Here is a 17,581-nt window from a genome sequence, read left to right on the forward strand (position 1 = left end):
GCCTGAAACCGAGGGAACATTTTAATTACAACCATTCAATCACAACATTGTGTTTTAAGGTCAGAGAGGTGGATTGCCGTAAGGGCTCCGGAGTGGAAACGCATGCCCACAATAACAAACAATAATCCTTTGACTCCCTGTTATTCAGCTCTCTCCCTGAGGTCAGGCTCTTCATAGCTGAGGAATCACACCATGTTCATATCAAGGAAAAATATTATTTCTCATATGTCTCATCAACAGCTGCTGCTTAATGTGTGGACTGTTCTAAAGGCACAGCAAGGGAGGAGTCCGGAGACACTTTAATGCTGTAATGGATTTCCAAGTGGCGAAGCAGCACATTATTATATATATCTCACTGGACTTGCGCTGATTATTCTGCACTTTCCATACGATGTTTGTCTGACCACCGCAAAGGTGACCCTGACAGTTCACAGATAAAGCACACACCTGCACCCGAAGGCCCATCTCTGTGCGTGCGCATGATTACACAAGCGCACACCCCCTTCTGCCCTCTCTGACTTATGGTACACAGGTTTTCAATTTTCCAAATCCCTCCCTGTACGATAAAACGGGACTGATAGCGGCTCGCTACGGGCATGTTGTGCTCCTAGTACATGACTTTTATTCACACTCTGAGGACTCCCCGAGGAGGATGGATGAGTGGGTGGTGGGGGTTAACAGGATTTGGTCAAGTCTGGAAGAAACTCTGTGCAGTTTAGTCTTGGAGGCATCATTACTTACATCTGACCCGTTGGATGAGTTATTACGGAGACTTAATAGAGGCACTCCCTCAGCTTATGTTTGTTTAACGTGAGGAAGAATTTGTGTCCAGAAGCATGCCAGAAGAGATCTTTCCTTTACATCAAATTAACAACCAGCATTTGACCTAAACACATAAAACTGCATTGACAGTTTGGTGTCAGAAGGATTTAAAAACATTTTTGTGTCACGGAGGAGCAGGGAGGACTCGGCGCAGACTGAAGTCTCAGAAAAACAGGTTTATTTACACACTCCAGGTGCACTATATACAGGTGAGGGAGAAGGGGGCCAGGGTTCCCAGGGGTGCAGAGCAGGGTCGGGAAAAGCGTCCAGAGTCTCCAAACCAAAACACGAGAAATCTGCATACAGAGAACAAGGGTTAGCACGGAACTTTTACGGACAGAGCTCAAAACTGGCTGAGGCTAAAGTAGCACTGACGAGCGTTATTCAATAGTCCAGCGGCGAGGTGCTCTCAGTCACTGCCTTAAGTAGCGGGAGCAAACAGGGTGAGGAGCCACAGGTGATTGCCTACAGGTGGTGGAGGCCGGGAGCTCACAATGAGCTCCGCCCAGGCAGCGAGCAGAGAGAGAGGAGAGAGAGAAAAGACAAAACATAACATGTAGCCACACAGGGCCAGCCGAGCAGGCACGGGGACCGTGACATTTTGAAATTTGAGCCTATTTTTGATACATCAAAAATACCATTCCTTCTTACATTCTTATATTTGTCTGCAGGCTGCCTCTGTTGCTTTATCTCGCAGTGGCATTTGTTTCCTTCCTGTGGTGACTGCAGTGCTCCCGTGGTGGCTTTGTAAGAATTTCTGATGGTATTAGGATTACCTGCTAAGCTATTTAGGTGTCAGGACGACTTTAAATGCTTTGGGGAAAATCCATGACAGAAAATCAATGCCAAACGGTTCTGCAGCAACGCAACAAATGGGAAAACCCACAGCTCCAATATTGCAGTGCTCTTATTGCACGTTTTTATTATCCTCCACAGTTATTATCCGCAGTTCTAAAAGTCTTTAATACAGCGGGATGAAACGCAAGACTTTGCAGGAAGGAACTTTGTCATGGATGTTTGGCTGACCCTCCACACCCCACCTCCCTAGCCCGTACACACCACCTCACACGCTCACACCCCTCTCCAGCTTGTTTTATGAACTGGGTGGGTGGATGTGGATGCGCTCCCGTCACGAGCAAAGGAAAGGGAAATCGTTGAAAATCCCATTCAGTGCCTTATGCATCCTTTTAAACTAAACGAGGGGGGAAATTGTGTGTGTGGTGTGTGTGTGCTTTTCCTTTTCCTCAGCACTTCGGCTATGTCCTCTCTGCGCAAAGCAGCCCACAGACAGACAGCGTTCACCTGAGTTTCCCCCCCTTAACCCCACCCAAGGACCTTCATTGAAACCAGCTTCCCCACTAAGAGCCTGTTAAAACCAACCTGTCCTTTTTCTTTTATTCTTCTAAAAAAAAAAATTTAAAGAGAGAGAAACTCAGCTCAAGCTTGTGCACTTCTGGACCGGAGATCTGGAGATGAAGACAGACTTTATGCTGTTCTGTCGGACTTGGATTGGACTAGCATACGCCTCAGGTGAGGAGACATCTCATAACGCAATGAGTCACGGTGGAAGTTTTGAGCGCAACTTTATTTAAACGAAAAACAAAGTGAGGTGTTGCACTCTAGGTTTACACCGGCTTTCCTCTGCTGTGAGGTGGATTGAGCTTTTAATTTAAGTTGCTTTAAGTTTTACTCGAGGTTTGAACGAAGCCAGGTGGATGTTAATTGTGCGCATTTGTGCGTAGGGGCTACTTCTCGTGTTATCAGCGTGTTATTAGCTGCAAAGTTTATGCGTAAAAACTTTAACCCACTTTTAATCAGTCCTTTTGACAAACACTAAGAGTGCACATCTTTTGGTAGGGTGTAAGACTCAACAAGTCTACATGCAGATAGGCACTAGGGGGAGGCATGTTGTTGTTCTGTTTGATGAAGATGTAGCTGTTAATCGATGGTGCCTTAATCTCAGGAGATACAAAAACACCAGAGGATTCAGCTGAGCTGACTTTTAGTGACTTTGCATCAGTTGTGTGTGTAGAGCTCACTGGGCTCCCATATGTCGGTGAGGGTCCAGAGCTTTTCTCTGCAATCTTCTGGTTTTTGGTTTGTTTTTTTTTTGTGGCAAGCAAAAAGCTCTGCCTGCACATGTCTTCCATTGTCACTTGTGTGTCTTAAAGTCAAACAAGTTCAGCCAGGCTGTGTCTAAATAATCTAAAGCAGGCTGGTCCTCTATGCACGGTTTAAATTAGATGTATGAAACATCTACGGCCGAGAATGCTCGCAGCTTTCCGTAAATGACTGCATGTGGATGTGGATGAGCTGTGCCGGTTGGGTCACATGAATCCACTGAGAACAAGAACCAAACCCGAGTTTTCATTCCCATCAAAAAAAAATGTGACCTTTGAATTTTTAAAGCTCTGTATAATGTTTTTCTCATCTTACGAGCCTACTCTGCAGGGTGTTCATCCATACAGAGGCCCTCTGCTTCTCAACTGGTACAGAAAGCATAAAAATGAAACAATGTCGAAGAACTAACCTGGAGGCATTTTTCAAGTCTCACAGTGGGAACTTACGGGATTGATTGACACTCTGAAGCGGAGAGGTGGGAGAAAGATGGCAGTTTGAAGCTCAGAATTGCTGCTTTTTGAAATCACTTCAGACTGGAATCAAGTCAAGCGTCATGTTATGCTCAGCTGCTTTATATAGGATCCAGACTTGCTGAGGGCTAAATATGGTCTTGAGGTGTTGGAGATGTGGAGTTAAAGCAAAGTGTTTCTTGTCTTTTTTTCCCACTCGTGAAACAGCATCCAAGACAGAAACATCAGAGATCTTTGTCTGTGTCTGCCTCACTTATAAAATCTCTCATCAAATAAATTCAACAAAACAAAGTCTTGTGTTTAAAGATTATGCACGTCTTTGGCCTGAGGGATTTTCTTAACCCTCCTAACCCCACACTTCCCAGATTTCTTTCTTTCTCAAATGCGTGACATTAAAAAGCCATTTCTGAGTTTGATGTAACTGTAACTAGATCACAGACTTGCCCTTATTATGATCAGAGGGAGAGATTAAAGGTGAGTCCATTGTAGACCCGCCAGCCCAGAAGTCATTGTCATAAGATGGGGAGAGCAGATAATCTACGCAGCAGCTGCATTTAAAAAAGCTCCTGCCCGAGTCATTTTGTCCCATCTTGCTTTCACGCTCTGCCTCTAGTTTGAATTACAGCAGTGCAAAGACATTCATCAAAGAAATTCTGTCTTATTTAAGAAAGACATCACGGGGGAAACTTCTGCTGCTGTTTGACAGCGTTGGAATGAATAGCGAGTCACTGATTCCTTCATTCTCCCCTCATAATTTCCTTCATTTTGTTGCGCCGTAAGTGGCTTTTTAAACCCTTTCCAGTCAAAATGAGCCACATATGAGAAAAAAGAGAGAAAACAAAAAAAGAAAACCTGAGCTCCTGAGCCAAATGATCTTTGGCTTGCTCTCTGTCTTGGGTGCACAGTGTTGATATTGCTTTTAGCAGAGTGTTTTCTGTACGCATACCTCTGCTTGATCAGATCATCCCAGAAATCTGACTCTCAACTTTGGGTATTATTCTAGTTGTACCCTTATAGAGGTTGAGTTGTTTTAGCTAACAATACCCCCTCCTGGTTCTCAGTGCTGATCTCAGGATTCAACCTCAGGACTCTGCGGTCCATGGTGTCCGTTCTTGAATATCTTGTTCTGTCAGCTACAGAGCCTCCTCTGAGAGGAATGCTGCTGCTGCAGTAAAGTCCAAATAAATAAGGAGTCCAGTGGCTCACTCATCGCTGGCATGGAGCAGTGAGGCCCCCTGGGCATTTGGGGCTCTGGTCACTCACTTTCTCATTATGCTAAAGCGCAAATACCCCAAATACAGCTAGAACTGAGAGATAAGCTCTTTCAACACCAGGAATCTGAATCAGAGGCCAAATATGTGTCCAAGTTGGTGTTAGACAGTTGATGGAAACCATCTGTGGTATTTTTGTTTTCAAATATCTGACCCCTGCATGTTTTCAATGCCCAGTTTCTAGTCATGCTAGTTGCATTGCTTTGCAGTATCCAGTGGCCACCATTCTGGTCCCAATGTAAACATCTAAATAACTAAAGAGAACCATTAACTTTTGGAGAGGCGCCACTTTTCTATTCAACTATTTTGTCTCTTTGTTGATATTTTTGAATTTCATTCGTTATCTTCTCTTGGATCAGCTGTCATAGCACAAAATCCCAAGAGCTCTGGTGATACCCCGACATTTCTAATACCACCTTAAGAGTGACGTTAGTGGTTTTGGAGGCAACATCTCACTAACAACCGATCACAACCGATCGGGATGCCATGAGATTTGATAAAAGCTCCGTCTCTGTGAAGATGAGCTTTAGTCACTTCAGCGATCCCCACATGCTTTTCATGTAAAAATATAGTATAGTAATGCTGCTGTGAGATAATACAATGACCAGCCTCACCACCCATTTTGAATGTTATTAGCCACTTTTGAATTTTTCCCTTTTACTCTGTATGTGGTGCACATCTTCATTATTAATTGGACATTTGCACACATGGGGGCGACTATCGGGGGTGGCAAAAATGATTTTCTTAAGGGCCCACATGAAAACCTGGGCCAATAAGCTGAACTCAGTTTAGCTCAGTGTTAATGTTATCTTTTTACAAGTTTATTGGTGTAGCCCTCCACAACAATACCAGTTTCTCATGAAGCCCAGTTGGGAAAATGAATAGCCCACTCCCACGTGGCTCATGAAGTAGTTTGATCGCCTGTCCTCCAATGTGACAGGGGATTATTGGGGGATTTATACCTCTATTTTAAATTTACACCACAGGTGGGTCATAATCGTAGACCCCTCTGAAACCCTACAGCACTACTTATGCCACAACCTGATGTCCAGCTCAATGGAAGAGTAACTGAGGGAACTAAGGGAATCATAATCGCTGCCTTAACATAAGGACTCACGTTTCATCAAATTCCTGGAGGGAGATTGCAGAACGGAAATCAAAAATTGGAACGGACGTGAGGAAAATGACAAGGAAGTGGAAAAAAGTTGAGAGACAAATATGTTTGCCTCCAAAAAAAATAAAATAAAAACAATTTTAAAACCCATCAAAAACCAAAACTAACCACAACAAAGAGCGGGGGCCCGGGAGGAATAAAACATCCCAGTATTTTATTTGTTTCTATTGTGGCTGGCATATAAAACACCGGAACACAATCACAAGGAAACTAACATATCACACACGCACAAGGATGAGTGCTGGCAACAGCATTGGCCATTTACGTAGGTTATGTCGTAGGCTGTCCAAAGATTCACTGCACAAGTCTAAATCAGCCGTGGGAAGGGCCTTGAAGGTGGGGGTGCTGAATTAGGCAGGCAGGCAGGCGACGGGGTACTAGAGTCTAAGGTATAAAATTATATTATATTATATATATTGCAATTATTGCTTAATTATAATATTAAACTGCTCATCAGCAGCTCATAATAAGCCAAAAGTTGCCTTCATCTGGGTGCAGGTTATAAACCTCCAAATTTACACTCAGAAATTAATTTTACTCTTGAGGCACACTCCTGTTCAGAGTCTGAGCATATTTAGCTGGTTATGGGCAAAGCCTCTGAGTAAGTCAGAGTCATGTTAGCAGGGGGTCAAAGTTCACAAAGGTTTAGTGGACAGTTGGAATGTGTTCTGATAACAAGCAGACTAGTTTTTTAACTTGTTTCTTACGTTTTAAAAAACGTCTGTGCTGCTATATCTCTATGGTGCGACTAGCGTGTGTTGCTAACTTTTGGAACTATCGTGAGACTCCATGATCCGCCATTGCTGTAAGAAAGAGAAAGGCCCATTGGACCTTTTTCATCTTTGTGGTACGGACTCTTCCATTCAGTGGCTCTGGTGATGTCTGCCTTTTGCAACAGGGGGCGCCCTAGCATCCGCAGCACCCCTGCTGCCTACAGTCTTGGCTGTGAGTGTGTTTGGGCAAAATATTGAACCCCAAAATGCCCAAAAGCGTTTATCAGTGTGTATGTTTGAGAGATAAGCATGCTTCATATGTTGTATAAAGCACTACATGAATGTCTGTGAATGTATAAATGTGGCATGGAGATGTTAATAATACTATAAAAACACTTAAATGTCAATCCATTTACGAGATGGGAAAAGACTTTGCCATTCCAACTTCCAAATTGCCAATAGAGTTTTAGTTCAGTTGTTTGCAGGCATAAAAAAAGGTCATTAACATATTAAAATGTATTTAAACAAACAACAAACCCAAATACATACACAAATAGGCCCACACGGACAATCTAAGGAGCAGTCTACAGCATTCAGTCTGCAGTCTGTAGGCAAGGGACGAGATTTTTGGTACCAGAAGCTTTCTCTGGTTTTAAAGTACTTGTCATTTCTACATGTAGCTGTAATCGTCACATGTGCATGCAGAGACCGACAGATGGAACAGGAATATGAATCAGCCATCCGGTGTCCACTGTCCGGACATCCTGATACATTGGAAGCCCAAAAATATTGGCTGTTGCTCCCAGAGTCAGCTAGCTGATGGGTTAACAGATTGCCTTGATAAGAGGGAGGTTGTGACCCACTTCGTAGCTAAATAATTGCTACAAAGCCACAGGTGATGTCAAAACAGTTCAAAAAGAAAATTAATCAGTACTTTCATCATGTTGCACTCAGTTGGTGATGTATAAACTGACAGATAATTGTGTGTTAACAATCAAAAAAGAGAAAAATCAGCCTTTGTCTTGTTGTATAAATGGTTCCATTGACCCACCACAAGAAAATAATGGTTATTCTTGGTTATTCGGCCCTTATTGTAGCACCTTTTCAAAATCAATAGAGTTGTCGTATGAAAAAGAGAAGTTATACAAATGGCCATGAAGGGATTTTTCAGAACCATATCTCCATGGTCATTTCAGTGTCCCTGCTGTGCAAATGAAATGTTTCAGTGGGCTCTATTTTCTTTGCACTCTTTAAAAAAAAAAATCTCACCACACTTTGAATAATTACTGTGCAGAGGAGGTTTCACCTATTGATTTTCCTCCTGTCTCTCATGTTCACCCAGGCCTGAGTTTCATGTTGCAGTCCATCACAAGGACAGCATTTTAGCGACGCTTTGATGGCTGAATACTTGAACTGTGAGTCTCTGAGTGTACAGAGCCACCCATGGAGGGTGAAGAGCTTATACAACTGCACGAGTGAGTGCTGTGTCACTGCCGTTGTTAATCGACATTAAAAAGAAAAACAATTGTGAGGAGTCGTGCACAATCTGTCGTGTCAGCTGGGTGTCATTCTACGGGGCGACAGGTTGATGATCAAATGAGAGAGTCCAGAATAATCAGGGGGTTTCAGTTCACAGCTACAAATGTGTTGACTTCACAAATTGTCATGACACGCTAATGCAAAAGTAATTGCATGGGATCCAACAGCCATACGAGGCAGTGACGACATTTATTGTAAGTTATGTTGTGAGGCGCAGGAGGAAAATTCTTCCTTTGTGGCATCCGTGGCCTGATACCTCTAAAGGCAGAGACCGGCTCCTCGGACGCAGTGCCTGTATCGCAGTTATATTACAGCACTCCAAAGTGCCTCTGTTGCTTAGAGACAAACATAATTTGGAGCCCTCGTAATTCTAGCTAGAGTCGCCATCGCTATTACTTTCAAACTGCTGCTCAGGCTCGGACAGCTGTGCGGGTTTAGGGTTGTGACTTGTCCGTGTAGCATATTATTGGTCACTCAGAGTACTTGCTGTGCATTGGAGGTCACTTGAGGTTCATGGGAAAGGGTCTATTGGCAAAGCCTGAGGAAATTGCCAGCTTCCCTCCCTTTAGGCACTCAGCACCATAATTGCTGACCCAGTACTCCCTACTTTGCCCTTCTTTTCTCCGGCATCTTAAGCTGCCGCGGTGATTTAGTTTGCCGGGAGATCTGACACGACAGCAGCAGCAGAGACTTGTTTATGGCCCGAGTCTGCACGAATCAGGTAACGAGCACAGCAATGAAGCTCCTTAACATTTGGCTTCTAAAGAGGCACAGCGTGATTTTTATGAGCATGCAAGCCATCACAGCAGGGCTGGATTGTGCTAATCTTTGGCACTAATGTTGGCATTCTTTCTTTTTGTACAGCTAGTTGTAAAAGGAACATTTTAGATTCTTCCACACAAAATCATCATTGCCAGAAACAGGGGCAGAGCATTTACCAGAATGTACTTGCTTCCCTTCTCAGTGGAGGAAGCAATATCTCAGTTATAATAATGATGACAAGCCAAAAAAAAAAAAAAAAAAAAAGAGTCACTGCTGCAAAGGAAGAGTTGAGCTGTCCGGTGTGCCTGTGTGGCAGGTACAGGAAGGTTTAGTCAGGGTCAGAGGTTTTAAACATAGGAAGCTGGCCCAGATGGCTTGCCGTGGCATCCTTATGTTTGCAGCCCTCCTCTGGCAGGATGTTGGAAAGGCTTTTTCTCCCCCAGCAGTGGAGAGGACAGGGATGTGGTGGATGTCATCCACCTATGTAGTAACAATGAAATCAAAGCCAGGCTGCCAGTCAGCCAGTCGCCTGGATTTGGCCCGGCCTTGTGTCCAGATGACAGAGGAAGCTGGGAGAGAGAGGGAGAGAGGGAAGCGTGTCAGAGCCCGTGGCTGACTGACTTCACATCCAAAGTGCAGGTCTGCTCCGTGGCCTGCTTGGCCTCCCGTCCTTCGGCAGATATATGGTGCTATTTCAGAGCCCTCTAGCCTTGGACCTCAGCCAGTAACACAGTAACAGTGTAGCTGCATCCTCAAGCTGCTCTTAATTTTAACCCTCGCCACCAAAAAAAGTTGAAACATTTTGTACATTCTTTTCATGTGTGTTTCGCTTTCCTTTTTTTATTACTGTAATTAAATCTAAACTGAATTTCCATTGGAACTTTGCTCATGGATATTTTATATAACCACACAGCGACTCCGCACACGCCTTACCATAATCATTATATCTGTGAAAGACTTTATTTTTAAATTCCCTTGAGTCACTCCTGTGTGCTAAAACTAAGAGTCTGACAAGTTATTTGTTTGCAAATGGTTCCTCTTTTCCTGTTCCTGTCATGTGACTGATCAGAAACAAAACTACAGAGGGGAGAGGAAAACGCTGACGGCAAAATCATCTTTAGTGTCCATGAAAACGGGAAGCGGGAGACGCGTGAATATGATAAAGAAAACAGGAAATTTGCTCGCAGTGAAAAACACCGCTTTGCTTTTCACACGAGCGCCCTGTGTCGCTCCTGAGGAGAGAGAGCGAAAGAGAGAAGGGCTCATCTTCACGCCTACTCGCCTTTAATGCCCACGAATCCCGCTTGCCTTGCATCCGCCTGATTCTCAGAGAAGCTTTACATTTTTAACTGGCTTAAAGTGCCCTATGGCACTGAAGCTTTCTCTCTGTGTGTGATTTATCTAGTCAGCAGGTGTCCTTCACAGACTATAGGAAGCCCACATTCAGTATTGCGTAAATGTGACAAAAACTCCCAATGTGAGCCATGCAGAGAGGTCAGCAAATAAAATGTGAGTGCGCATATCAAGAGGCTTTTAAATGGGTTAAAAATCCAGTGTGTATGAATCACCGTAGGTCCACTAACTTCAGCAGTTCTGCAGTTCATCTTGCAAACGTAGTACATTTGGATGTAATGTTGCCCCTGGAACTTTGATTATCTGGAAATTCTTCTTGTTTTCTGCACGAGAAAGAGAAATCACACTGATGTACTGCTTCTGTTGAGCTCCCAGCCATCAGTAGGGGAAACACAAATGGGAACAAGAGATTTGAAACACACATTTTTTTGATTTATGGATTTCTGCTGTGCGCACAGGTTTCCTCTTAATAAAAGGGAATTTTTCCCCCCGTTGTTGCTATAATCAAAGGAAGCCGTGCAGTAGGCTTCTCTCTGAAATATTGTGAGAGCGCTTGACCTTATTATGTCAAGTGCCCCCTGAAATGACATCTGTTGTGATTTGGCATAATGCAAATAAGATTACATTGAGCTGAATGATATGGGTGAAAATCAGGCAGGAAATGCGAGGGCAGGAAACAATTGGACCTGGCTGGCTCTAGCATGCTGTGCATTCAAGCATGCATATGATTTTGCTGTTCTAATGTAAACCAAGCCTAATAAGCTTTGCTGTGCATCTGCAAGTGTCCCAAATAAATTAAACTTTTCCAGCATTATTAAGATCCTTTTTCTTTGTATTCAAAGCTGGAAATTGCTGCAAAACACTGGGATGCAGACGTTTTATGGCCCGTTAGGCATTCTGAGTCTTTCGAATTAATAAAATGCTGTTTACAGATTTTATTTGACAGGAAACCAGTTGCACTTCTTTCCTCCCTGTCAACCAGTTAGGAGGCTGGCACATCAAAGCGAGGCCCAATGGCACTTGTGGAGTAAACAGACACAGTTGTCCTTGCAAGTGTTTGACTTCTGGCACAGAGCTCACATATATACATCTGGGACTTCCATCTTGTAGAAAATCAGAGGGGCCTGCTTTGGGAAGTCATCCGGCCGGTGTAACCATATCCCTTTATATGGCTGATGTCAAACATGGATGGAACTTTTTTTGCTTTTTTAATATTTTTTTTTATGCCTATTATTTCTTCTCTTTTACAAATCTTTTAAACTAATCTAAGAATGGGTTTTCACAAAACAAGAGAGAAATTCTATTTTCTCAAGAGAAATGTTAGGTTTCTTTACAAGGACATGTTGAGTGAGCTGCTTCTCTGTTACAAAGCCATGTCAAATGACTGTCAGTGAGGAGGTTAAATCTTCTGCAAGTCTTGAAGACAGAATTTAATTATTTTTGACAAGCCCTGGTGATCAGAGTGTCAGATACCGAGAAGTCGGTGAGCCGAATCACAAGGTTTCTAAAGTCATCGAGTCGCTGTCACTTCAGCTGCTTCAGACATAAAGGAGGCTCGGAATTAGCCTGTCTCTATGAGAGCATGTAAACACAACACTTAAGTGCCTGAAGTCATTTATAAATCTAATGTTATGTGTTTATATCATGTGTAATCATTAGATAACAGAATCCAGCATGAAATTACTGTGATATTTGTTGGTCGAGGCTAATCTCCCGAAGCTGCTGCTTATCTCTGCACCACCAGCTGGAATGCATGGGAAAGAGGGGAACCAGGCTTGAAATATTTTTCTGGCTCTCTGTCCGTGTTCACATTTGTAAGGTGCTTGTAAATGGGCCAATCACCACTCATTTTGCTGTTTCAGGCCAGGGAGTCATTCCGAATAGGGTTTCGACATACAATCATCTGCGAAAATGATTTATACCAATGATTTGGCACGATCCAACACATTTTCCAGCAAACCTACTAAAGTGTACATCGCTGTTAACCATTCTCTATATGTCTGTATTTAATTTTGTATGCCTGTGTGGGCGGCTGCGGTTTGGGAGGGAGTGCACATTGTTCACTAATTGGAAGGTCAGCGGTTCAATCTCCAGTTTCTGTAGCAGTTAGAAAAAAAGTGTTAACATGTATGTTATTGTGTTTTACATTTAAAATATACACGCACTGGCCTCTTCATCAGTTACGATGTGTTAGTGCTGGTTGGTCCCGAGTGTTCCCTAAATTCAAGAAGGTGCTGGAAACATTCCTCGGAGATTTTTGAAAGCATCACACAGTCGATGCAGATTTGTCAGCTGCACATCCATGAAGTGAATCTTCTGCTCCAACACATCCCAAAGGTGGTCTGTTGGATTGAGATCTGCTGACTGTGGAGGCCACTCGAGTACACTGAACTAACTGTCAGGGCAGGTTGGATCCACGCTTTCATGTTGTTTATTCCAAATTCTGACCCCAAATCAGACCAGGCAATGTTTTTCAAATCTTCTACTGTCTAATTTTGGTGAGCCTGTGTGAATAGTAGCCTCAGCTGCTTATTTTTAGTTGACAGGAGTGGGCGCATGGTGTGGTCTTCTAGCCCATCTGCTTTAAAGTACAACGTGCTGTGCATTCAGAGATGCTCTTCTGCATAATTTGGCTATAATGAGTTCCTGTTGCCATCCTATCAGCTTGAAGCAGTCTGGTTATTCTCCTTTGACCTCTGATATCAACAAAGAATTTTTGCAGAGAAAACTGCCTCTCTCTCTCTGTATTTTCTTTTTTTTCAGACTCCGTAAACCCTTAAGATGGTTGCTGGGAAAATCCCAGTAGGTCAGTAGTTTCTTAAATACTCAGACCAGCCCCACATCTCACTTAAATGGCCTTTCTTCTCCATTCGGATGCTCAGTTTGAAGTTAATCAGGTCCATGTCTGCATGCATAAATGTATTTCGTTGCTGCCAACTGATTGGCTAATTTGATAATTGCATTAACGAGCAGCTGAACTTGTGTACAAGTAGTTGGACTTTATGAAGCTCCAGGTGTTCATCAGCTAATGTGACTTCATGTTAAATTTGGAGATGAGTTAGCTGATCTGTAACTTGAACACCACATTTGCCTGACCTTTTTTTTTGTCAGTTACACTGACATTATCAAGCAATGCAATGTGCCCTGTATTAGTTGCTGTATTACAACGCAATGACACAGGACATAAAAGACTGTGTGTCTCACACAAATGATGAGAAATCAGTGGCTGCATTTAATGTCAGCAAATGCATTATACATAAGCCATGACTTAAAAAAGAAGTGGCCAGAAACAATTTAAAACTAATTTAAACTGTCGCCCAGGTGCTAACACCAGTTAAATAAAAGCAAATTAAAGACAAACTAGACATAACTGAGACACTCATTTTTCTTTAGGAAGCTTGAAGCCTTGTGTACTGAAGGATAACTCAGATTACTCACTGTCCACCCACCGACTGTCCTCCAGCTGAAGCTCTTGTTCAGGAACACAGCTCTTGCAATACACGGTGACCATTAACCTTTCTGTTCTTCACAGTTTAAGGCATACCCAGATAAATGAGTGATTGTCATTGCAGTCTGCCATGAAAAGCAGCATGTAAGCTCAAACCAGGAAAAAGTGTTTATTATCATGACAAGACACGTTATCAGCCCCAAACTTTCAGGATCCGATGTGTTCGGTTTACTTTGGCATTCGCCTCGTGTGTTTTTAATTGTATTTGACAGAGTGCAAGCAAACACTAATGGGATTATATATATGTGCTGAAACGCTTTGTGCAGCTGATGGAGTGACAGGTCTCCATATCTGGGGTTTCGCGGTTTGGAAAGAGAGCGTATACATTTTGAAGCACATCCATATGGAAGATATTGACATCTGGCACAAAAATTTGCCATCGCTGTTAAACACGGGGTGAAAGAAACAGCAGCCTCTGCACTAACATGGATGAGAGTCACCTACAGTATATACTCCCTTCCGCCACTCATCAATCAGCAGAGAGGTGAGCGGTGCTTCGACCTGCAGTCATGCGAAACCCAGCACAAAATGAGTTCCGACTCCTTCAGCAGATGCGAGATAGCCACTTAGGATGACGAGTGATACACAAGAAATCCAAATTATCGAGTTGGTGCACGTTATTTTCAGACTGCCGCTTCAGAGGTGCTGAGCTCAGCAAACATCGGCGTATATGACATTAATTCTGTCAGTTTGAATGATCTGTGATTTCTGGGAGCTTTTAGCTCAACTCCGTGTGGGTGTGATGCTGCTTTTCCCTTTCCTGTGACACACACACATCTACTGCACGCTGTAGCTTTTGTTTTTAAAAAAAATCCACAGCTGAGGTGTTCACGGTAATGGTAAATGTTTGTGTTGTAGCTTCCCCTCCTTCAACAACCTACACCTCCAACAGCTTGGCATTTTATCTCTCAGGCATGCCAGTCATTAATGACATTTCAAAAGTGATGTAAAATCTGCGTGTGGCTTGCCAGTGTGTGATCTCCCAACAGATTTTTCTCAGGGAAGCATCCATCACCGAGACTCATCTACAAAGGGGATTTAGGACCCAGTTCATCACTCAGTCTGCACGTCTAACAGCTGTCACCATATGTCAGCCTGCGTGCAGGATTCTTACATATTATATATTGTTTGTATGTCAACTGTATCTCTAGAGTCAGAGATCGATATCATTTTAGTCCAACACTATTGTACAGATTGCTGTAATGAAGGTGGTTCAATTTGTGGGGAATAATTAAAAAATGGCAGAAATGAATAAAGTCAGATGTGTGGGTGGCAGAGTGTGCGCTGTTCACTGCCACCTCTTTGATATTATTTCTGTGGCGGATCTGCTTAGTGAATTAATTTGTCATTTGTACTTTCTTTTATTGTTTTTAACAATAGCTCTTTAAAAAAGTTTATGCACCTAAGTGGTGCTTAAAGGGATGTAAACAGTAGACTTCATTGTCCAAGTGTGACATTTTGTGCACCCGGTCATCCATACTGACCTCCTTCTGGACATAACACCACCTCTACCTTTAATTTTTTTAGAACAGCTACTACTCACAGAGGCATGAGAGGCCATGTTCAGAAAAATGCACGTCTATAAAGCATTTTTTTCTAAGTGGTGGTAACAATTTTTGGTATCAGAAATTAGCATTTTTTTTTATGCCGCTCTGATTAGCACCAATTCACAACAACAGTCAGCTTAAGGTGGTTTATATTCTAAGGTAAAGACTGAACAATATTAGATAGAAACCCCAACAATCAGATGACCCCCTATGAGTAAGAACTTGGAGACAGTGGGAAGGAAAACCTCACTTTAAACAGGAAGAAACCTCCTGCAGAAACAGGCTAGTTTAGGGGTGGAGCTGGGAGTGAGGGGAAAGCTCTGCCTCCCATTCTACTTTTATAAACTCTAGGAACCACAAGTAAGCCTGACGTCTGAAAGAAAAGTGCTCTGTTAGGATAACAAGGTACCGTGAGGTCCTTATGAATACGATATGGCCCAATTCTTCAAAATTATGTATTTGAGGACAAAAGACAGTGAATGAAAGTTTGTGGCAGGAAAGATAACAAAGAGCTGACAAACATAAAAGTGATCCAAAGTGCTGAAAGGCACAGTTGGCAATTTTCGCAAATTCGTCACAATAAATGATTCATATCTTTGTGCACATTTTACTAGCACACATCATTTAATCTACTGTTGACATAAAATGCTGATGCGAACATTAAGGTGATCAATAAAGAAAATAAAGTTTATTTCTATTCTAAAGCTACCTCATTATTTTTTCAGTCATTTGAATGTAAAAATTCATGAACTTGATGAAATATTGTAGGTCTCCCATTACACTCTGCATCCAGGTCTGTGAATGGAAAGGTGTGGGTGGTCCAGAGCTTTGCTGGAGCTATCTGCCGTCCTTAAAAAATGAGCAAAGAATCTTCGAGATGATCTTTTTCTCCTGGTGCCTGTGGGAAGGAAATCCACGCATCTTAAAATAGAAATTTGGACTTGTCCTGACAGGAATTTCCTTTCTCACTTTCCCCTGGCCTCTGTGTGTGCAATTTTCACAGCCCGCTGTTTGGCTTTGCAGCATCTCAAACGGTGATGGGACTGAATCTGGTGGCAAGTTCACATGACAGCAGAGACAATACGTTGGGGGAGTCTCTGCTATTCCTCCGAGGCAAAGTAAAGATCTCGGAAAAAAGGAAGGAAGGAAGATCCTGCTGGGCACCAAACTGGGAATGATTTATGGACTGCCACCGACTCCCACTGCAGCCTTCAGCATGTTTGTTTTTGTTGAGAATGCCAATATTAGCTCTGAATAATTCACTAATGTCAGTTTTAACATCTGTGAGAAGATGTCGGTGACAGTTTTACTGTTAACAGTTATTATCTCCTGCAGCAATAAATCAGGATAAGTTAAAGGGGATTATTTTAGCTCTCTTTTTTTAGTGGAATAATAACATAATACAACTTTCAAATTTATAGGGGAGATGTTTCTTTGCTTTCTTGGCCAAACTACAGATAACTGCTGAGGCTGAGGTAGCCGTTTATCTAAAGTTAGCATAAAGACTGGAACCGGTGGGAAACAGCTAGCTTGGCTCTGAGTAATCTGCCACCTACATGTCAAAAGCAGCTCACTGCAAATATACAAAACATAACCAAAAATAGAAACACTGCAAATAAGACAGGCTATAATAAAAACCTGGACACATCTGGGGCATTGTTTTATTGTAATTTTTGCCTATTTTTACCGTGCTTTGCGACACAGGAAGTTACAGCATACTTCTGCCTGTTAGTCAAGCATCAGATGTTTCAGCTATTATTGCAGATTTCTTCCGTTAGTCCACTTTGTTTCTGAGCTTTATTGTATTTTGTGTATTTGCAGCTCGCTAGGCAGCCTCAGTTTTCGCCTTTGTGATAAGCTCAGTTAACCGCCTGTTGATTGCAGCTGCATGTAGATGTGAGACTGGCGTGGATTTTCTTATCTAAGTCACAGCAAGAAAGCAAATCAGCATATTTTTCGAAATCGCTTATGATTTCTTTAAGAAATTATCATTTGAAGTTTTTAAATCTTTGCAGTTTTGAAAGGAAGCTGGGCTTACATTGTAAAAATGAAAAATTTACATATGAATAAATTGGCTCTGTGATGCTCCCTGGGCGGCGGGACATGTAGGAGGAACGAGGCTGGTGTTTAAGATTCGCAGCTGTACAGATCTCTGACTTTTGATTGGCAGCAGGTCATGACTGGCTGCTGTGAAACCATTGCTGGGCACTTCAGCTGCTGTTGCCTAGACCTAGAAGATGTGTGAGTCAGTAATATAAAATGCGCATATGCAGCTCCATTGTACAAATGTTTTGACCCCAG

The 17,581-nt window shown here is 42.6% G+C and overlaps 1 protein-coding gene across 1 annotated transcript in view; it reads left to right on the forward strand.

Annotated features, from left to right (window-relative positions):
- The first annotated feature begins 2,038 nt into the window (after positions 1-2,038).
- The window catches only part of flt4 (fms related receptor tyrosine kinase 4), a 46,798-nt gene continuing 31,255 nt past the window's right edge, over positions 2,039-17,581 (forward strand). Inside the window, exon 1 of the mRNA XM_085369784.1 lies at positions 2,039-2,352. Within this exon, the coding sequence (XP_085225910.1) occupies positions 2,295-2,352 (58 nt within the window). The 5' untranslated portion in view covers positions 2,039-2,294. The remainder of the gene's footprint in view (positions 2,353-17,581) is intronic.

The sequence above is a fragment of the Diplotaxodon limnothrissa genome, linkage group LG2 (assembly GCF_057381915.1).
Source record: "Diplotaxodon limnothrissa isolate DT_005_m linkage group LG2, D_limnothrissa_male_GT1.1, whole genome shotgun sequence".
NCBI lineage: Eukaryota > Metazoa > Chordata > Actinopteri > Cichliformes > Cichlidae > Diplotaxodon > Diplotaxodon limnothrissa.